The 22557-nt window shown below is 49.2% G+C and overlaps 1 protein-coding gene across 1 annotated transcript in view; it reads left to right on the top strand.

The window, feature by feature from the left end:
• DOCK1 (dedicator of cytokinesis 1) overlaps positions 1-13461 on the top strand; it is a 455243-nt gene extending 441782 nt beyond the window's left edge. Inside the window, exons 48-51 of the mRNA XM_012807800.1 lie at positions 2880-3078; positions 5953-6106; positions 8765-8913; positions 12283-13461. Coding sequence (XP_012663254.1) covers positions 2880-3078; positions 5953-6106; positions 8765-8913; positions 12283-12378 — 598 coding nt within the window. The 3' untranslated portion in view covers positions 12379-13461. The remainder of the gene's footprint in view (positions 1-2879; positions 3079-5952; positions 6107-8764; positions 8914-12282) is intronic.
• The last annotated feature ends 9096 nt before the right edge of the window (positions 13462-22557 follow it).

Raw genomic sequence — 22557 nt, 5'->3', positions numbered from 1 at the left:
GGTGTGGGCTGACAGCTCCTCCCCAGAAGGCATTTATTTAACCTTTAACTAGAAGGCATCTTTATTAGAGTCCGGATTCGTGTTCATTCTGGGGGTTACCACCCTTTGCTGTCTAACTAATGTGGAGAAAATGAGGCTTTGGTCTCAAATGGCACAGGTTACGTGCAAAATAAAGTTCATCCTGCAGGCAGTATTCCTTCTCATAATGTGAAAATTTTTTAAATTGCCCTTTTTCTCGCTTTTTTTATATACTCATCGGGATTTCGCAGCGTAGGTCTTCTCCCTGAGCTGAGAGATGTGTCCTCATCCCATTTTGGCCCACACGTTAATTGTCTTGAGTTCTGCAAACTGAGGATAAAATCAGGAGGGGTTTTGGTTGTCGCTTATGAGATGATAGAGACAGTGTTTAACACCTAATGGGTGTTGGTTTATTGGTTAATGTGTATCCAGGTGGAAAGGTTCAGGGGTTTCAAAATGCCTCAATGATCTAAGTCAATGCTGGGATTCACAGCAATCATTTTTAATTTTTCAACTTTTTATTATAGAAAAATTTCAGACATACACGAAGTGGACAGAACACATGTCCTCAGCCGGCATCAGCAGTTTAGCCAATCTTGTTTCAACCTGTATCCCACACCTCCTTCCCCTGGGTTATATTTTCCAGAAAATCTCGAATATCCTATCATTTTATCTGTAGGTATTTCATTATGAATTTCTGAAAGGTAGGACCTCTTTTTTAAAAAACATAAGTACATTTATGTAGATTTTAGAGTAATATGGTTTATGTCACACATAAAATATTAGTAGGAATTCCATATTGTCAAAATGTGTTATTGTTAATTTCCTGTTGTCATAAAGGTTGTTTTTTTTTACCATTTGTGTGAAACAAGATCCAAATAACGTCCTCACCTTGCTCTGGGTTGACGTTATCTCTTTAAGTCTCTTTTAATCCACTTCTTTTTTCTTCTCCTTGTAATTTATCTGTTGGAAGATCTAGGGTGCCGGCTGTCTCGTGCTCCCACTGTCTGGACTTTGCTGACAGTGTGTCCTATAGAGTTGTCTGAGGTGCGTCTCCGTCTCCACACTCTCTGCGTGTTGAATCCAGAAGTTTGATCAGATTCAGATTTTATTTAGGGGCAACAGGACCTCGTAGGTACTTGCATGTTCTTCCATTCAGAGGCCCATTGTATTTGGTTCTCTCTCGTTTGGTGACATTAACAGCTGTTAATAATGCTTAGATTCCATGCCATTACTGTTTAAACAGCACAGGTACCTTAACAACAGCGCCCGCTGCTCAGCCATGGTAGACAGGGAGAAACAGAAATCAGGTGTGACTCTCGCTCTGCGCAGTCTGCGTCCTCAGGGGACTCCAGGTGCAGGTGTGAGGGTGTCCCTTCTCTTCCTGGTCTGTCCGGCGTGGGCCATGTCATGTGACCCAGTTGGGGCACAAGCTTGCTGCCATGGCCTCCTTCATCAGCATGGTGGTTTGGTTTCAAATATCCTCTTCAGAAATAAGTTTAAGGGAACCACAGCTAGGATAAAATTGTGACTGGCTTCCTAAAGTCTCTGCTCTTGAAAGCCAATTTTTTCTCCAGGTGGTCAGGGAACTTGGGCTTAGAAGTTGGTATGAGGGCTGGGAGCTCCAAAGGGCTGGATGTGTAGAAGTGTACAGCCAGTACCAACGCACCTTCCATGTGAGTCTTGCTGTGAGGTTGGTGAAGTTTGTACTTTATCCATGCAGGACCTCTCTGCCAGCTTCTCCCTCACAGCAGGAGCTGCAGCACATGAGTTTAATCTCAGAACTGGATCTATTTCTTCTCCCTCCTGTTACTAGAAACAGGTGGACATACCAGTCTCATGTGACAAAATGCCATGTGTGTGGGTGTGTGTGCACACGTAGCTGCCACAGCATTTGACACGTACCTTTGAGACCAGCCCCAGGTCCAAATGCTCTGTGGTCTGGTCGTTAACATGTTTGTACACCAACTGTTGGTGTCCATAGTCAGAAGGGTGGTGGTGTCCTTGTTCCCCTTGTAAATGAAATGTCAGGTTCCCAGAGGTTAAGAGAACATGAGGGTCACCAGCCAGTGGCACAGCTGGAACTCAGGTCCTCTGTCCTCTTCAGTTGTCAGCTGAAAACCTGAGGGTGTCACCAAGTACCTGAGAGCTAGAGTGGGTTTGCCTCAGACTGAGCCAGCCACAGGCCTTCACGCGGAAGCACCCCGTAAATCTAACCATAGAAACTTGGTCAGAATTAAGGTGCCAGAAATTTCTTCAATTTCTCTCTGTGTTAACAGCGGTTCTCAACCTGTGGGTCACAACCCCATTGGGAGTCAAACGACCTTTTCACAGGGGTCACCTAATATCAGATATTTACGTTACAATTCATAACAGTAGCAAAAATTACAGTTACGAAGTAGCAATGAAAATAATTTTATGGTTAAGGGTCACCACAACATGAGGTGGTGTTAAAGGGTCGTGGCATTAGGAAAGTTGCCTAATTCTCCTCTTTGTGTCAGTATAAACATCTAATAGGACAGGGTTTGCCTTTTGAAATAGACCCCAAATACCACGCTACTATCGTAATTCAATGATAATTCCTTAACATCAGCATCATGCACCCCACAGACTCCACACTCGCCCGTGTCCTGTAAGCGTCTGTCTTGTTGCAGTTTCTCTGTATGGAGCTGGAAACAGCCCAGGCGGGTGGTCACTGCGTCTCATCCTCGGCCTCCCGTTTAAATCTCTCTTTTCCTTGTGAACTCTGTGATTGACTCCCAGTCAGCACTGCGGAGAGCCGGGAGTGACCGTCCTTCTGCAGGGTGGGGTAGTTGCTCTCCTATCAGGACGACGCTGATTCACAGAAATGTTTCCCGCAGGTTTGCGCTGGAGCCTCTCCTGCCAAAGAAGATGCACTCCCGGTCCCAAGACAAGCTGGACAAGGACGACCCGGATAAGGAGAAGAAGGACAAGAAGAAGGAGAAAAGGAACAGCAAACACCAAGAGATATTTGATAAGGAGTTTAAACCCGCCGACACCTCCCTGCAGCAGTCTGAGGCCGTGATCCTCTCAGAAACGGTAAGCTCGTGGGCTATTCCCTCACCTGGGGAAGCTTCTGGGCCCAGAAGCCTTTCTCCAGGGCTGCACTGGATTATACTGGGTCAGCTGTAAACTAATAACCTGAAAACCTGGGACCCCCCAACCCTGGCCTCAAGTAACCTGCCCCCTGGACCACCCGCTTCTGGGCTCTGCAGCTCAGTGGGACTGGGCTCTGATGCATCCTGCATTCTCAGAAGGTGAACGGGAATGTCTGGAAATAGGGCTCCGTGCCCACTAATGCCTTTCCCTCACCCCTTCGTGGCTGGAAATCCCTAAGCCCCAGATACTGCCCGAGTATTACAATCTGCTCCCACAGAACCCAAGCGTCCCTTCCCAGGGGCTCCACCAGCTGGGCTCTGTCTCATGTTATCTTCTCTCCTTTAAATCTCTTCTCCATCTTCCAGAAAGAGTCATGGCACGTGCCAGTAAGGTGACATTAAAATCCCAGTGAGTCCCACAGTCCTGGGCATGAGGGGCCGGCTCTTGCTCCTGTCCCAGGGCAGGGCTTGGGGGCAGATCCTTCCAGAAGGGTTCAGGGGTGTTGGCATCTGAGTGCAGAGATGAGGCACAGACTGCTTCCGGGGTGCACTGTATTCCCCCCAACCCAGTCTTCAACCCTTGTAGGCTGGAAACAAGAATAAAGAAGTAGTTCTGACAAGTTTTCAGCTTCAAAGGGGAAGTCAGGCTTGGAGCTGCCGTCCCGTCCCCTTGGAGCCAGTGAGCATTTACAGTAGCCCGGGGCTTGGCTAATCTGTCTGGGTTACGATGAACACACTGCTGATTGAAGAACGCAGATGGACCCACCTTTAAGACAAACTTCACTGCTTGTTTATAGCCTAAGCATCAGAGGGCACGTTTCATCCAGACTGCATGCCACTCAGACCCCAGCCATGTGCTGCTTGGCTGTCTAGAGGTGGAGGGCAGATGCCACAGCCATGACACAGCTTGCAAGCAGGCGTGCGGCCCAGCTGGTGGGTCAGTGTAGCAGGAGAGGGGCTGAGGCTGTCAGGGCCCAGAGGAGCTACTGGCCGGCAGCTGGGGTGAAATGCCCCGGCTCTCCCCTGGTTCCAAGCAGCAGAACTAAGGGGTTTCTGGAGAACCGCCTGGCATTCCCTGCCCGCTTTTCTGCAAAGTCAGGATGCTAGCAGCTCCCCAGGGTGGGCGTAGATCTTCTCCCAACCTCTAAAACATCATTACTGGGGACTGGGCAGAAGCACCAACTGAAGCATCTTTGGGTATGTACTAAGTGCCGGACACCATGTAAGTCCTCCTTACATTGGAGTTTGAGCTCTGTTTTAAGATGTTGAAACAGAGGGCCTCAGAGATATCAAGCTGAGTGGCGAGTTGGTCACAACTGAGCTGTGTGCAAAGAAGCCCAAGGACATGGCAGGCCAGACACGGAGCCAGCCCTACGTGATTTCTGTCCCCACCTGTGGTGGCCCAGCTTCCCTGCTGGGATACCTACAAAGACTAGGGCCAGGGCAGTGCCCTGTGCCTTCCCCACAGCTGGCACTAGCTTCCTCAGTAAACCCACAGAAACCCACCAACGAGAGCCTTGACCTCACTGTCAGCATCTGACTCGGTGCAAGAGTAGCCATGGCTGTAGCACCAGAAGGCTGAGAATCCTGACCCCCTGCTGGGTGTAGACTTATTGTTCCTGGTCCAGCCCAGTCACCTGTCTGTCCGCAAAGAGGCCGCCTCCTCCAGGGACCAGGGGCCAGTAACTTGGCCCTGTGGCACTCATGCACCAGAGAGCCCAACTTGTTCCCAAGCCAGGGTCCCTCTTCCTCCTCCCAGCCTGGCCGGGATTGGCTGAACTCTTCTAGGGCAGACCAAGCGCCCACCTGCTCTGCCACTCACCCACCCACCCACCAGGCCCACAGACCGGCCCTCCCACTTGCCTGCCCTTCTGTGGTTGGGGGGATCTCGGCTCTGCCTTTTCTGCTGGGTTAATAACTTTTCTAATTACTCCTGCCTCAGGGTATTTTGTAATTGCTTATCGTCCCCAAGGCCTAATGATCTGAAACCAAGTTATAATAAATAAAATTTAGTAACGTAACAAACCCAGGGAGAGGGCTTGGGTGGGGGCAAGTTAAGTGCTTCCAAAACAGAGAGACAGCAGGAAAAAGCAGTGAAAGGGAGAGAGAGGGAATCCCACCAGCAAAGCCCGGTGTGAGAGAAGGAGTGAAGGGAAAGTGTGAAGAAGGACCCTCAGCACACTCACGCCCAGACAGCCACAGTGTCAAGGGCCCATCCCCACTGGGAGCTGAGTGACCAACTGTTTGTTCTTGGCCCTGTGAAGGTTGCCCTTGTGTCCTCACTGGACAGCCAGCTTACAGCCACACCCTGCAGTTTCTGCATCTATACTCAGGAAACCTGTGATGTTCTGTCCACCCCAGGCTATGTAGACAGTGTCCTGTGAGACCCTGTGTCCGTGTGGCAGGGCTGCATAACAAACTCCCACACTCTGGGCAGTTTCAGCAGGTCTGGAGGTCAGGACTCTTAGAGGAAGGCATTAGTAAGGCCGGTTTCTACTGAGGCCGTGAGGGAGGCTCTGTCCCAGGCCACTCTCCCAGCATCTGGCGGTTGCTAGCTGTCTTGTGCATTTCTTGGCCTGTAGAAGCATCTCCCTGACCTCTGCCTTCACCTTCACCTGATGACCTTCCTATGTGTATTCACATCTCACTTTGTGCTGGATGAGGGCCCACCCTGGTGACCTCACCTGAGCTTGGTCATTAGCAAAGGCTCGATTTCCAGCTGAGGTCGAGTTCAGAGATGCTGGGGTCTGGACTAAAACATTTCAGCTCATCCTGTTATGGCCCTAACTGTGCTCTCTCTATCCCTACAATGTAGATAAGCCCTCTGAGGCCCCAGAGACCGAAGAGCCAGGTGATCAGTGCCATCGGAAGTGAGCGGCGCTTCTCAGTGTCACCGTCCTCACCGTCCTCCCAACAGACACCCCCACCGGTCACACCAAGGGCCAAGCTCAGCTTCAGCCTGCAGTCCAGTGAGTGGAATGTCCCGGCATCTGATTCGTGGTATTGTTGCACGACCCTCCCTCAGTCAGGGGTTCTGAAGTTAGCAGCAGTTCACTTCTCCACGGGCAGCAGATGGGAGTGTTCAGAGAAACACCTGATTCACTGAGAGTGTCCCTCAGGACAGAGCATCCTGGACCTCTAAATCAGCCCCAAGCCCCAATCCTCCAGTATCGGGTGGCAGAAAGTTTGGGGTCCCTCCCACACTCACCCCCTTCTGTTGGGAGGGGACTTGAGGGGCACTTGGGAAAGCCCCTGCTTTCTACCATTGGGTACTGGCCCTAGGTGGCCTTGGGCTTGCTGGTGAGAAAGGCATTCCAGGCACTGGGAACTACTTGCCCCGTTGCTATGGCTGCTGTAACAAGTTAGCATAAAGCTGGTGGCCCAAAGCGACAGAAATGTCTTCTCTCGTGACTTTGGAGGTTGGAAGTCTGAAATGCGGGTGTTAGCAAGTTGATTCCCTGTGGAGGGTCCAAGGCAGCATCTATCCCAGACCTCTCTCCCAGCCTCTGGTGGGTGCCAGCAGTCTCCCACGTCCCTGGGCCAGTGGCCACATCACTGCCATCTCTGCCTCCATCTTCACACAGCCTTCTCCCTGTGTCCTCTCCTCTCATAAGGACACGAGTCACTGGATGCAGGGTCTGCTCTTAATCCAGGATGAGCTTATCTCCAGGTCCTTCATTAATTATACCTACAAAACCCTATTTTCAAATAAGGTCACATTCTGAGGTTCTGGGTGGACCTCAGAGGTCCACATGTTAGAAGGATGCAGTTCAACCCATCGCAAGTGTAACTGGCTTTTCGAATTCAGACACACCAGAGGAAGAAATCCGGGCAGGAGGAAGGTGGGAGGGGTGAGGGCTGCAGGACAATAGGGGAGCCCATGGTTCTTCCTGTGGCTGGAGAGAGGGGTCCAAGGCAGGAGAGCACTGGGCCTCAGGAATGGGTTGTGCAAGACAGTGAACAATTGTCCCTTGCACCCAATTTCTGCCGGATGAGGGAAGTATTGGTAACTCTGGAGAATGTCAGGAGGGGTGAGTCGTGGCTGCAAGAATGGATAAGGTTCCTTGTATAAGCAAAGAGTTTTCTGGGTTCAGGCAGGGATGTGGTCTCTGGTGGTACCTCTTCGCATCCTTACACTATGACTACATGATCTTTCTCTAAAAATATTTGTAAACTTTCTTTTAATATTTACAACAGGTACCATCACTGCTGTTACAGTGAACAGTTTGGTGGTTTCTCCAAAGTTAAACATAAAATTACTGTATGACCCAGGAATCTCACTGCTAGGGCTGTACCCCAAGAATTGAAGGTAGGGACTCACAGAGACCACGAGTGTCCTTAGCAGCATTATTCACAAGAGCCCAAAGGGGGGAACAACCCAAATGTCTGTCATTAATAAGCAGATAAGCAGAATGTGCATCCCCACAATGCCCAAGCCACAGAGTGCTGTTTAGCCATAAAAAGCATGGAAGTTCTGACACCCATTCCAACACGGACAAGCCTCAGAAACATTATGCTTAGTGAAACAGACTAGTTGCAAAAGGATAAATATTATGTGATTCCACTTGTGGGAAATACCTAAAGCAGGCGAATTCTTGGAGATAGAAAGTAGAAGTCGCAGGGTCTGGACAGAGAGGAGGGGGGATTTTCTTTAATGGGTACAGACGTCTGGCTTGGGGTGATGACCATGTTTGGAATGGGTGGTGCCAATTACATGGCCTATGGAATGGATGCCCGATGGTTAACACGCAGGTTTTATGTCTTGTGTATTTTATCACAATAAGCCCGGCACCCATCGTGAGGGCAGCGCCTGCAGTGGAATCCATGGGAAAGCCCCGAGTGACTGGCACACTCCACTCCCCAGGAAGCATTTTCCTAACGAAGGATTTTGCCTCAGATGCATCCTTGGGGAAAACTTCAAAAGAGACCCATCAATAAAAATGTCAATTTTTTCTTCCGTTAATATTAAAGAAAACAAATCATTTCTAAAATCTCAACAAGGGTTGAGAAAATATCGTGCCTTAATGATTACTCCTCCATTTGAAAGCAGCTGCTTTTTGGTTTACTTTAAAAATCAATTGCACTTCCCCCTGGCTTATTTAAAGCCTCAGCCACAGCGGCCGCCGCTGCTAATAACTGCGTTTCATATGATTGTGGGTTTTCCTGTGGAGAGAGATTTGAAGCCGGGTGGATGGTGCCACAGTATGAGACTTTGCTTGGTGGCACTCCAGGTGATAACCACAGGGTGCTGGCTACAGAGTCCGGGCTGGGCTTTGAAAGCCGCAGCCTTAGACAGTCCTTGTGGCACCCAGCTGTTCAGATGCCACCAAGGGGCCCAGGGATGGATCAGAAGGGCTGGGGTTGACACTGCTGTTTGTGCAGTGTGTGGACGCCTGGCTTCACACTCGGGTCTTCGTTGGCCTGTGATGCTGCCTGGTCTCTTCTGGAACATTGCCGTTAGGAAGGGTCCCACTTCTTGTGTTCCCTGGTCCTCCCTGCTGCTGCCTACTTGGCTGACGGATGTGTCTGCCTTCCCTGCCTCTCTGGGACCAGACACGGAGTGGCCCTGTGAAGGGTCAGGCTCAGTGGGTGTGTCGGTCTGACTTTAAATAGACCCAATTTTCCAGGCCTGGAGCTGAACGGCATGACAGTGGACGTGGCTGATGTCCCACCCCCTCTGCCCCTCAAAGGCAGCACAGCAGACTACGGGAATCTGATGGAAAACCAGGATTCGATGGGCTCGCCCACCCCTCCTCCCCCACCCCCACACCAGAGGGTAAGTCTGGAATCTAAAATGTGGGTTTTCAATCACTTCCCCGCCACTAGGAGTCAGTCACTCATTTGTGAGCACAGGAGGGACATTGTGTGGTGGGCTCAGGTTTGATGTCAGAAGAGATACGAAGGCAGCAAAGCCCCCAGGGTGTAAGGCTGTAGTTCTGCCATCACAAACCACGTTCAGTATCTTGCTTCTGAACAAAGGGGAAGACGACATGCTCTGAGTGGTTGTCAGCACCATGGAGCTCGCTCCCCTGGAGAGGCAATTCTTGTGAAATTTTGATTTGGAGAAGTAGCTTTTCTATCAAGAGGTTTATCTGATCCTTTTAAGAAGTTGGCCAATCTCGCCCGGTAAGGGAGGCATGTGCCCACTGTACTCACACTCAGCCCTTGGGAGGCTCATCTCCACCCACTTCCTCTTAGAGTCTGCCCAGGGGAGCCAGGCTCAGCGCCCTCCTTGACCTGTTGCGCTGAGAGCTCTCCCCGTCTGGTTGGGGTCTGCTCTTGGTTGGAGGTGCAGGCCTGGCTCCCTCCAGCAGCGCCAGCTCGTGTAAGCGTGAGCACCCAGCCCAGTGGAAACTGTTTTAGTCACTAACCCCGTCCCGCGTGCTCCCTGCTGGGTGGTGGCCTGTAGACCTGCCTAGTAATGCAGATATGAGCAAAAAAGCTTAAAAAGCCTCTATTACCAACTGATAGTTCCAGAAACATTCTCTTCAGGTCCACCACCTACCTCTCCTGCTTCTCAAGGCGTCTCTCGCCCCTGTGGGTCTCTGGTGTTTAGGGCAGGGCAAGTGCAGTTTGTGGGCAGGAAGCACATGGGTGACTTGCCCAGCAGTGGCGAGAACCTCTCCTCCCAGCTCCCTCCCTCCCCGTATGCACAGCCTTAGAGAACTGCATCAGTGCAGTCTGAAGAGTGGAATATCCCTGTTCTTATCTGCGCAGCTGCTGGTGTTTTGGGCCATTCCAGCCTGTCTGGTGGCAGAGCTCCCATGGAGCGTTGACGACTAGAGGTTGTTTGGGGGCTGTGTTTTTGTTTTTCAGAATAGTGAGGCATGTTTTTTCCCCTTAATAAACAACATAAATTCTGTTTCCCTTTTCTTTCTTTCTTTTTTGTAGGGAGACTTTTTTTACTGAATGTTCTTTAAGATTATTATCTCTCTTCTTAGGAGAGGAGTGGGAGAGAGCATTTATTTACAGCGTGTGTGTTTCATTATTTCTTTGGTACAAGAAAACTAAACAAGCTGTGGGACTTCATATTTGATACCCAGGGGAGAGGTTGCTCTTCTGAGGCCCAAGTGCCATCTAAACAGGGGAGCTCTCCCTGGAGTCTCTACAGTGGGGATCTGGCCCTGGAGCAGGGAGCAGGTTTCCCTGTGAAAACAGCTCTCCAGGAGGCTGGAGTGGTTCAGCCTCACCTTCTCCAGACACTTTTAACTACATGTTAGAACAAAAAGACACTCAGAGGGCCCAGCAAGAGCCTTGGGTTGGTTGAAGTATTGTTTTCCTAACAGCTTAATCCATCACATCTTTATTTTGATCTCTTTATTTTATTGGAAACACAGGAATGTCCCCCTGGTCTCCCTGCAGTAGTCAACTGAAAATTCTGAACTTGGAACTACAGCCCATTCTATTTTTGTTACAAAGCCACTCCAGGGTAACATCTTATTGTCTGGATTCCTTAGATGCATCATGCTACGTTCTGGAGGCCACCTGTGGGTGGTTAAGTAGGGCACTCACAAGCACTAGCTCTGGCTCAGTCTATAAAAGGGGTGTGAAGTCAATTAGACTAAATACCCAAGTCTCTTGCAGGTGAGAGCGTGTTTAGGTGACAGACACACTTGTGCTGAGGGTGTCATCTTAGGAGCGGTCACATGCCCCAAGGTGCCTCCCTTTACCCCGGCCCCAAGAGCTCTTTAGGGCAATGATCATGCGTCACCATGGGGTGATCGATAGCCTCCCGCCACTGTCATTGATCAGCCTCAGGCCTGTGGACACCTCTCTCTCCTAGTCATTCCACGTTGTGCTGTCATTTCTTTCACAGGGGCTCTTCCCAGCAGTAATCTGAGCTGTCATTTTTCTCCATGGGGATGAACCTGGCATTGGCATCCTCGTGGCTGACACAAAGGACGTCTGCAGCGCTGTGCCGTGCCAGGCTGTGTTTGTGCGGCTCTCACATGTAAACAAGCGATTTCCCCAGACCTCAAAATAGGTCCTCTCTCAACTGTTCTCTTCCTAACCTTAAAGACTCCCAAGTCCGTTAATTCACTTCCCTTTTGATGTCACGTACTCGTGTAATATCCTTCTATCAGTTTTCGTTTTCCCACATTTACTGCCCTCTCCGTGATAAACACAAGGGCATTTTTGTGTTTACCTGCGTGAGAATCAGGAGGAGGTCTGGGCACCGAGTGAGAGATGGCCACATCACCTCTGTGTCTTTGAAAACTTTTCTCACACTCAGCTAAATGCAACATCCAGTGAGAGGCTGTTAAGAATCCACCCTTAAGTTAGATGACAGCATCTGTGATTTCATTCTGGTTCCTTCCTCCTAGGTGTGCTCCCTCGTATCCTGATCTGTTCACTTGTTCATTCATTTACTCCCTTGATCATTTCTTCCACATGCATTCACTCACTGACTCAGTCACTCATTTCCCTGTGTGGTCAGCCCTGTTCACAGAGCGTCCCCTGTGTGTCTGGCAACCAAGAGCCATAGGATGGCAGCTCCCCACATCATTCCCACTTGAGTGGGTCCATCAGGCAGGGTTTTTCCATTGTCTTTACTTTGTGAATTCATGTTCTGTTTTTGTGAATCTCAGGCAATCTATGGCCCATGGGCCAAGTCCAGCCACTCACCTGTGTCTGTAAATGAAATTTTTCTGGAACACAGTTACTCCCATCCCTTTGCTTTATACCCCCCACAGCAGAGCTGAGTGCCTGCAACAGAGACCGTGTGGCCCTCAAAGCTGAAAATGTTTGCTACTGGCCCCTCCCAAGGAAATTTGCTGACCTTTGCTCTTGGTTCACAAAGCAAGGGAAGGTTTTCATCTCTCCCCTGGGGAACATCTCCAAAGCTCCCTCTGTCCCTTGGACAGTAGATCTAAAGCTAGGTCAGTCGGTAGCACCTGAATTGGAAACAGCCACAGTGGTGCTGCTCAGAGGCTGTGCAGCCTTTGTGAAAAGTACTCAAAGGTGTCAGCAAGGCCCAGTCTTGAGCACAGCAGCCCTGCCAGCCCCGAATCAGACAGGATGGAGCCTGAGCCATGCGGAGGGGCAGTCACAGCCCAGCTGCGGGCCAGGTCGTATCCCTCCCAGACATGGTTTCAGTCCTGTCAGAAATCAAAACGTGACGTCTTCTCGCACTCATGTCTTGTAGCATCTGCCGCCTCCACTGCCCAGCAAAACTCCACCTCCCCCCCCTCCGAAGACGACTCGCAAGCAGACCTCCGTGGACTCTGGGATCGTGCAGTGATGCCACAGGCCTCTGGGAGAGTGGCCGTCGCGGTCGTCCGCCCTCGTCTCTGTGTCTGGCGCTCACCTCACTGGGCCGTCATGATGCCTAACATTTAGTGCAATTGCTTTTCCGTGGAGTCCTCGGTCCACTCCAGCCACGCAGCGAGTGGCCTTTAGCATCATGGAGCAAGGTGGATGCTGGGTCCAGGATGCGCCCATGTGCTTATCAAAGCTGGGTCCTCCGGGTGTGTCAGTCCTCGAGACAGCCGACATCTTGCCCAAACATTCTTTTTGTGCCAAATGATGTGTATTAGCAAAGAGCTCATCTGATCAGAGTGTAGCAAGTAGGAGAGGTTAGGACGTCACCCCGAGAAGCTCTGTGGGGACCACACATAAGAAAGCTCACAGTTCTCTCTATGGGCCAGGATGCTAGCTACTCTCACGGGCTGTGTGTCAACCCTCCCACAGCTGGCGGGGTGAGGTTTTGCTGGTTGAGGTTATCTTCAACCTATGTCAAACAATTAAGTTCAGCCCTTTCAGGGAAGTTTCTAATATCCCCAGGTATAATTTAAAATAGGACATTTCTCAGCTACTGAACAGCTACTAATTTATGGAGTGGAAACACCATTAAGGATACTGAATCAAATGGAAAAATAAATGAGTATAGGAAGGTAAACTTTCATTCTTTTCTGGAAATGGATGCGTTTGCCACCAGAGACGGTTTAATTGGGTGAATCCTTTTTGTTCTCATTCTGTACAGAAATTTGTGTATATATGATGGTTCTCGGAACTGGTTTTCATTTTTGCGGTCCTTCTGGTTATTATAATAGGCATCAGCAAATGATTCTCGTTATGTGTTCTTAATTTTTAACTGTTGGAAATGTAAAGAAAAAAAAACCACACTCAAATTAATTTTTTTCAGAGCTACAGAGTCCTTGAAAATGTTGGTGGACAATGATTTTTTTTAAAAACTAACTTTGTATAACCTAATGTTTTAATTCTATCATCTATATTTTTTTATTCACTGTAATCATTATACTCCTGTAGTAGACTTAAAAGTTAATCATTGAAAATGAAAAATAAAATGTTATTTAAAAGGACACAGTGTCAGACCTATTATGTTTTTATCCCTTATTAGAAAATAAAAATGCTGCTGTTTCTGTTCTACTTCCTTAAAGAGCTTGGTGACACACAAATCATCTCTGATTTGGGGCCCAAACGGGAATCACCATGTCCCTGTGCGTGGCTGGCTGTCCACATGGAGCAGAGCAGAGCGTGGGTAGCACTGTCTCCCCTGACTGCCTAAGGCCCTCTGCTACACATCATTTATGCCTCTGTTCAGCTGCTAATATGAGAGAGGGCTTTGTTTTGGGCTGCATGATTCAGCGTGAGAGGCATGAAGATTTCAGAGCTCTGTAGGACCTACAAGGCTGGCTCTTAGGTGACAAAAACAAAGACGGCAAAGGGGTTTTCTCACTGGACAGGGCTCTCGCCTCTGTTCCTGCTAAAAACTTTTAAAGCATAAGAATGTGCCCCTGTCCCACCTGGCCAGGCTTAGGAGGAGGCTGCTGAGAAGCCTGCAAAGCTCAGGAGATCTCTTTCTCGTTCCATAGCTGCCCCCTCCCAATATATTCACCCCTGTAAATATCCAGCCCACCCCTAAGAAACTAGACCAGTGTGGAGATGGTGTTTGTGTGTATGTTTGAATCCTTACTCTTCTCACAAGCTCGATAGTCATCCTCTGTCATGCATGTCAGAAACTGGGTATTATTCACGACGCTAAACCCCACTGAGTTGGCGCCCCAGCCTGGGAAAGTACCGCAGAGCCCAGCACTGGAGTGAGCATTTGTGGACGGTCAGCATTTTACCTGCATCAGGGCCCTCCCCCAACTGAAAAAATGCATAGTTCCTGGCACTACAGAAAATGATAGTTTTATTGTGGAATGGCATCTGGGTTTGCCTTCCTGCCCCATCCCCAGGCTAATCCTTACTCACCACAACCCTGGCTGAAGTCTGTCCCCTGTCCCCTGTGGCCACATGTCCCTCAGAGCCCCTGTGAGCCAGGAAAACAAAGGCAACCAAAGGGTTGCAGAAATGTCCTGATGTAAATTACAAATATGCCAGCACATTCACGTGTGAGTAGATTTCTCCAACTCATTCTGCAGACACAGAATTTCCCCTCCTTTCACTCCAGAGCTGGACTGCAGTAATCAAAGGAAAAGTGCCCTCCCCTGGTGTCTGCTGCATACATTCCTTCTGAGTGGGGTTCAGGGGAAAGTTTTCTGTCCAGATGCAATGCTAGAATTCTTTTACTCAGAAACAGTGTTAAGACTTTATTTTTTGGCTCGGTGCCTGTGGCTCAAGTGGCTAAGGCGCCAGCCACATACACCTAAGGTGGCTGGTTCAAATCCAGCCCGGGCCCGCCAAAACAATGACAGCTGCAATCAAAAAAATAGCCAGGCGTTGTGGCGGGCGCCTGTGGTCCCAGCTACTTGGGAGCCTAAGACAGGAGACATGCTTGAGCCCAGGAGTTGGAGGTTGCTGTGAGCTGTGATGCCATAGCACTCTACCCAGAGGGCTAGCTTGAGGCTCTGTATCCAAAAAAAAAGACTTTATTTTTTCTTTCAGTTGCCTTTCACGGATCCTCCTTAGATACCTTTCTCCCCGTCATTCCTATGGTGGAGTCTCAATGGTGCGGGTGGTCTGTGCGTCTCCTAGCATGCCCTGCTAGGTGGTGGTAGTTCATTCTGCTTTATGCTACACATCTACCCATGTGCCTTGTCATAGCTGTGCTTTCTATATTAAAACATAAGGCTTACTTTTTGTCTCCCAAGACCAATTTTTCACTGTCTTGTGGATGATGTTCCCTTCTTGAGGATGCAATCTCTAGAAAAGGAATGATGAGGGTCTCACGTTCTATTTTTGCTTTGGTTGCCAGGAAGCTCAAAGCCAAATTTAGCTCTTACACATTCAGTTAGATTTTGGTTTTACTATTCTGCCTCCCAAAATGCTTTCTGGCCGATTCAAAATCCATCTTTAACTTCCCAGTTTAATATGTGCTTTCCTCAGATCTTTATTCAAAATAGCTAACACATAAGCTATATTTTATAAATGGAAACATCTTTTTCTTATTTGAAAACCACCCTTCATGCTTGCAGACTGCCTTCTAGTATTGAAAGAAATTATTTTTTAATCAATTTTAAGATTACTCTTTCATGTAAAGATTTGATCTTTTAAATTCCTTGCAGATTTCATTATCTTCTGCCCTGGGTTCTTTATAGTATTGGACTTTGTTTCATGTTCATGGAAGTCTTTGTTGGTTTAATGGATTTTAGTTTTGCTTTTTAGTTCTATCTCTAATGACTTTTTAATATTTCACTTACTTTTAAAAGTCTGTTTGAGGACTTTTCCTACTTTTATTTTTGGCAATCTGCCTTTTTGGAATTAATTAAACCTCTACTGTTTTGTCGATGATGGCTCAGGAAAACAGGCAGCCCGTAGGGCTTATAACCCTTTGCACCCAAATAAGCTAAAATTGGCTGTTTATCTCCCACTCACGCAGAGAAACCACTGCTCCTCCCACATCGTGTGGTGTCCCAAGTTGAAGGGGGAGTGGGGACTCCCTAGATGTTCAATGCATGGCAAAGTTCATTTTGGTAATTCCTTGAGTTAGTTTCAGTCCTGGACAAAACAGTCGGGATGTAGCCTGACACGCCAGCTGGGCTGCTGCACAGTAGCCAGTTAATCTGCACTCATGCAGGCGTTGCTACGAAGGTGCTTTGAAGATGTGATGAACATACACCACCAGTTGGCTTAAGAACATTATCCTCAGGATCGTGGGTGGGCCTCATCCAGTCAGTTGAAGGCTTAAGGGGAAAATAACAGAAGTTTCCTGGAGAAGAAGGAATTCTGCCTCAAGATTGCAGCGGCGAGTCCTGCCTGACTTTCCGGCCCCTTAGCATGGCGTGGGCCAACCCTTAAAATCGCTTTCTCTGCTCACACACACATCGTAATGGCAGACCACAGCAAACCTCCAGTGAGGTGGCATTTGGCAGAAAGAAGTGACTTTGTGGAGACCTGGAGTAGAATCTCAGAATCTGGAGACCCCACACAAGCCACTTCACCTCTCCAGTCATGAATTTCTTCACGGCTCATCCTGCCAGTGGCTAGGATGTCCATGGCTTCCTTCTGGTTCCTTCTGGCTCCTTCTCCTATCTCAAATGTCCTCTCCTTCTCCTCTCTCTTCCTCCCTCCACCCGCCTTCAGGGCTGTTTCATCTGCAGGAAGCTCTGGCTGCTTTGCGGGTTTTCCCCTGTTTAAATTTTAAACAGAATTTCTCTGCTAAACCATTGTGAGGTTGTCACTATGACCTAGAGCAATGCAGTGCCCCCTTCATCTAAGTCCACCCCAGACCCCCTGCAGTTTTCCTGGGCTGCAGCCTGCAGTGCCGAGTCCTGGGCTGTGCCACCTCTCCCGGTTCCACCTGCCCCTGGCTATGGTGACTTGGGAGCCAGGCCAGTCCCACCCAGCCACCCACATGTCTCTCCAGCTCTCTTCATCTCTGTTGACTTCCTTGGTCTGTGACATGTACGATGCCAGAATTTGTCATGCAGGCAACGTGCTGCCCCCCCCACCACTAGGAAGGGTTCCTGCCTTTTTCTAGTTTCAGAACACTGTTTCCTCATCTCCTGTAATTTTGTTCAATTGTTGGCACCTGGGTTTACACTGTTGCTACTAATTAACATTTATTTTCAATTTGGGGAAGTGCTAAATTTCAGCTATTCTTTGGCTTCTAAATATCAGCCTCTGATAAAATGCTCCCGGGCTTCTTAAGGAAATAGCTGGTTCTGGGGCTGGGAACACAAGATAATGTGCAACATTTTGTGTCAGAATATAAGGAAGATATAATGGAGACATGTCCAGAAAGATATTAAAGCCCACACAGGCCAGCTTTGATAGGCCGGCCACATCTGGGACGATATGCCCATCAAAATGAATAACGATAGCAACGGATTTCTAACCCACTGAGTAAAGTCGGACTTTTCTGTAAACCCACAGTGATGTAAATAATAAGCATTTTGAAGGTCTGATGAGTAACAAGATCTTTCATAGTTTCAAAGTCTCTTCTCACAAAACGCTTGCTAATTACAAAAGGAAAATGGTAACTTCACAGCAGAAGAGACGGGCAGATACCACCTGAATCAGGAAATGAAAGAGACCATCAGTTATGGGAAAACTGAAATTGTGCACCCTGATGTGATGCCCTGGGCACACAGCATCCTACCTGGGACGCTCATACCAGTGATGCCTGATCACAATCTGATCACAAGGAAACATCAGCCAAACTTCAATTCAGGGATATTTTACACAACAATTGGTCATTCCTATATGATTCCATTTATATGAAATGCCCAGACGTGGCAAAGCCAGAGACAGAAGTAGGTAAGTGGTGGCAGGGCCTGGAGGAATGAGCGATAACGCGCTCGGGCTTCTTTGTAAGATGATCAAAATGCTCTAAAATGAGCATGATAGTGGTCTGACTGTGCCCGTACTGAATGCCATTAAATTCTACATCTTAAACGAGAAAATGTTACGGCTGCTAAATTATATCTTAATAAAGTTATTATTGAAAACAAACCTGGCCTATAATCTTCAAGCGTCTAGGCCAGTGGTTCCCAACCTTCCTAATGCTGTGACCCTTTAATATAGTTCCTGTGGGTCGTGACTCACAGGTTGAGAACCGCTGGTCCAGGCCATGAGTGACCTAGCCCTTACTAAAGGAGACACAGTCACAGCAAATCAACACAACATACAGTTTGGACCGGATCCTTTCGGCACACTGGATTCCTTGGATGGCGTGCTGTGGCCATGTGAGAGGGTGTCCTCATTTAAGGAGAAAGCACACTGCACTGTCAGGGGGTGGGGATCTGGCAGGCAGCTTGCTTCCAAAGGATTCAAGGGGGGAAATTCTGTATTGTCCTTGCGCAGAATGCCATTCATTTCCCAGGCTAGAAACACCTTTTTCCCCAGGGAATAACAATATGATTGTCCACAACTTCCTGAGAAATTCTGCTGGCCATGCCTACTTGCTGGTTTTTTTGCAACAGCTGATAGTCTCAGCATCACCTTCACAGGAGGGGACAACTCTAGTTGGCAGCCTCCTCTGGTGCTTCTGGAACAGTGAAGTCTTCCCTTGGAACCCAGATGGAAGCAAAAGGGAGTCTCTCACAGGAGCATCAGGAAGGCAGAGGTGCAGGCAGTCTTTTCTTGTCTGTGTCAAACAGCCCTGCTGGCCAGACCTGTTCAGACTCAGGTCCCATGGTGAGCAGGACCAACAAGGTCTCTTCTCTCCTGCAGGAGGAGACACTAAGTGTCCCAGCTGCCAGGTAAGGCTGTCGCATAGAAGGAATAGGATGGGGCACTAGTCTGAAGGGGAGGGGACACTGGAGACTGGCCAGCTGAGAGTCCAGGGCAGAGCCTGGCCCACAAACAGCAAGTACAAGTCCCTGGGCTGAGAACGTCCTGGGGATATTTAAGAAGCAGAAATAGGAAATGAGGGAGGGCTGGGAAAGGAAGAAGAGTGGTTAGCGCTGTGAACAAGGAGCTAGGCAGCCAGGCCACACCTGATGGCACTGTTAACCCCATGAGCACAGCATGGATTTCATGCCAGAGGCCAGAGGAGGGAGAGATGACCAGTTTTCCCACAGGTGAGGGGCTGGGAGGGGAGATCGGCCCCTGCCAAGGACCAGGAGGTATGGCCGCAAGTCTCCTGGAACCCCGCCAGAAAAGGCAGATGTTTATGTCTCAGTGGGAGCCAAAAGCCCCCAGAAGTGGCAGTCGGTTTTGAGTTTTTGTCCCCACCCTCCAAGTTGGTGATGTCCTTGCTGGGAGTGAATGGGGAGAGTGTGGTACCCTCGAGAGGGGCCGGCAGCTTCTCTGGCTGCCCTGCCCCGCCGGAGATGGGGCGCTTGTGCATCCCCCCGCCGTAAGCTCCCACAGTGCAGGGGGTGTCCCTCTGTCCTGACAATCAGGGCAGATCACATCCATGTCATACAACCAAGCACACAGACCTGTTGTCACCACAGAGTTCTGAGGCAAGCCGTGCCAGCCCACGCACAGAAACCACCCACAGGAATGACCAGGGACCCAGAAGCCACTCATGGCTGCGTGATCACAGTGCCCAGGCTCCTCAGCCCTAATGGAAAGGCACAGAAATTTGGAGGGTAAAAATAATCAGCTTGAGAATGGGAATATTTTTGAATTAGCATAAATTAGACTATTTAAAAATACCTGTTAACAGTTAATTTAGCATTATGAACCCTTACAGTGGAGAGGAGGGCACTTAATATCAAATAAGGAGCTACCTGCAAAATGTTGGGTTATTTTTAAACTCCTACATATTTTTGGATTCTCTGCAGGGAACACAGATAACATCTGTGGATTTTCACCGCCTTGCTAAAGCGTATTTACATGAAAAGCAAACTTTGGGAGGCAAAGCAATTATAATGGAAAAGCATCTGACTGCTCCTCCCCTTTCGGAAACTTGAGTTTAATGAGTGTTCTCTTGCAAGAAAACGGTGTGATTTCAGCCTTGGAGTGACGAAGTTGTGTCTCTGAGCTTGGTGCCTCCAGATGAGGCTCCCTGGGCAACCTGGAGGCAAAGTGGGCAGAAGGGACTTGTAGGGTACAGCTTTTCCTTCTCTGAATGTCTCTTGGAGAATCCCTCTCCCCTCCTCCTGCCAAGGAAGAAAGTTCCAGATTAAATGCAAACCACATTGGTGGGAAGCGTGCGGTCCCCAGTGCTCTCCTGGCTGAGATGGGAGAACATGCTCTTGGAACTGCAGGGCTTGTTTCACTCTTACGGGAAGGGATGTGCCCCAGACAGGACCTGGGGGACCCTGCCTTGTCCACAAAGCAGCCTGAAACTTCCAAAACCTGTCGTGCGGGGATTGACGTGCACCAAACACCTGGATCCTTCACCAGAAGGATAACTTGGCCACCAGAAATGAAAAGAAGGAAGGGGCCACCACAGAAGTCTCATGTTTTATGAAAGTAGGAAATGAATCCCAGAATTTATCTCAGTAAGGAACCCCAGAACTCACATGGCTCAGCGCCCTCAACATTTGGAGCCTTTGTTTCTCATGACACGATCACAGAATGGCCATGTGAGGGACCAAGATCACACAGCTGGTTTCCTACCTGATGACATTTTCAAACTCACTTTGGATCAGAAATGGTCAGTTTAATACACAAGTCTCTTATTTGTCTGAAAGCTCTGTGTCTCCTAAAAGTGGTGTGAAGCACAATTCCAGTATCAAATCCAGAGGCAGGGAGCATAGGTCTAAGGTGGGTAACAAGGTGCAGCTGGCACATACCTGTCCCCTACAGAGAGGACTCAAAATTGTGAGCAGCTGTTCACCTTCCAATAGACCATCTCAGAGAGCACCACATTCCACAGCCTTGGACTTTGCAATCCTAGCTGCAGAAGGTACCCTCCTGCCTCCCCAGCCTCTGGGCTAACAGGCAGTTGCCCAGAAGTCACATTGCTCCAGAGAGGGGATACAGCAGAGCCCCACAGGCTTCTGAGCACTGCAGCCAGAGCCTAGCCCCTGAGCAGGGGCCAGGGCCACTGTTGCTGTGCACTCACACCTCACACACCCTGAGAACAAATACCTGCCACTGCTCCTGCTGCTACCAGTGCCAGACCCAGGCAGGAGCAAATCCACACAGGGATGCCTCTATGGCTGCTGACCCTGACCCCCACCCTGCCCACTACAGCCTAGGGGCCAGGCCGCCCCTCCACGCTCACGCATCCCAGCACCCACTGGATCCACAGCTGGCATTCCTCACTGCCAACTCGGACCACAACAGCCTTGGAGGACCAGTAGATCTCCAAGAACTATGGATCTCCTGGAGCTTGGGCATTCAGGGCAGGGCACTCCTGGTGCTGAGTAGACAGCAATATACCAGAGGGTCCTGTAGGACAAGGGGACCACAGCACCAGCTCTCCACTATTCAGGGTCCCCCTTCCACTGCCTACTGCTGCTGAGGCAGCTGTGGCTGTTTCCACTCATGACCAGTGAAAGTTCCACAGGGATTATTCAATTGGGGCACCTGAAAGCAACTACCCCACCTCTGATAGAGCATCTCTCCCACCCAGGCTTCTAGGGAGCTTGGAGCTCACTCTTTTCCCTCTAAAAGCCACAGCAAGTACTTTTGCATGCCCCAAGGACAAAAGCTACTGGTTCCCCAGAGGGAGGGCAGGGCTGCAGTCCTCCCGGAGCTGTCTGCCTCTTCTGGGAGGAGCCTCTCTGCCCTAGACACAACTACCTCTCTTCCACCAAAGCCTTTCACCCAAAGCCACAGTCATCCTGGCAGTCTGCACACAGTGGGTTGAGCTGCCTCACCACCTCTGCTGTAGCTGGGCCAGGGTTGGAGCAGGGATTGGGGTGTTTTGTGCCCCAAAGGACTGCTGGAGACACTGCTACTGCTGAGAGAGGGAAGTGTGAACAGCTGTGGGTCCCACAATTGCTTGTCTCTGCTAATCCTGTCGAGATCCACCTCTCCTGTCTCAGGTTCACAGTGCATCTGTCTTTCTCCTGCCTGAGCATTCTTTCTTAACAGGTAATCAATCCACCCCTCATTATTACAGCCAGTGCCTGAACCCAGGGAGGCTTGAAGGCAAGTTTGTCAGCCCCATCTCAGTCAGGCTGATCCCCTTAGGGGGTTCTGGGGGAGACACAATTCAGGGACCTAGGAACTAGGGATTACCTGACCTAGTCCACCACCATACTTGATTCCCCCATGGGTCTGATGTCCAACTGACTCACATCGCCAACAATACCACCCTGGCACCTACCTGCATGAGCAGAAAGGCTGTATACCTTTCCCTCTCTACACTGAGTAGCATGGTTCTAAGCAGAGGAAAACTGGTGAATTGCAAAGCTATCTATTTTGAGCTGAAGGAAGAGGTTTTAGATGAAAGGAACCAGTATAAGAATGCTGGGAATATGAAAAAAAAAAAAAAAGCAGGCTCCTTTGACACCCCCAAAGGATCACACTTGCTCTGTAGCAATGGACTCCAATCAAAATAAAAATTTTGAAATGTCAGATATAGAATTCAAAATATGGATCACAAGTAAGCTCAGTGGGATTGCTGAGAATGTTGAAAACCAATGCAAAGAAAACATTAAAATTT

The sequence above is a fragment of the Otolemur garnettii genome, unplaced genomic scaffold, assembly GCF_000181295.1.
Source record: "Otolemur garnettii isolate 467f Iridium unplaced genomic scaffold, OtoGar3 scaffold00075, whole genome shotgun sequence".
Taxonomy (NCBI): Eukaryota; Metazoa; Chordata; class Mammalia; order Primates; family Galagidae; genus Otolemur; species Otolemur garnettii.
The sequence above is the reverse complement of the archived record's forward strand: the minus strand, read 5'-3'. Positions and strand labels throughout refer to the sequence as shown.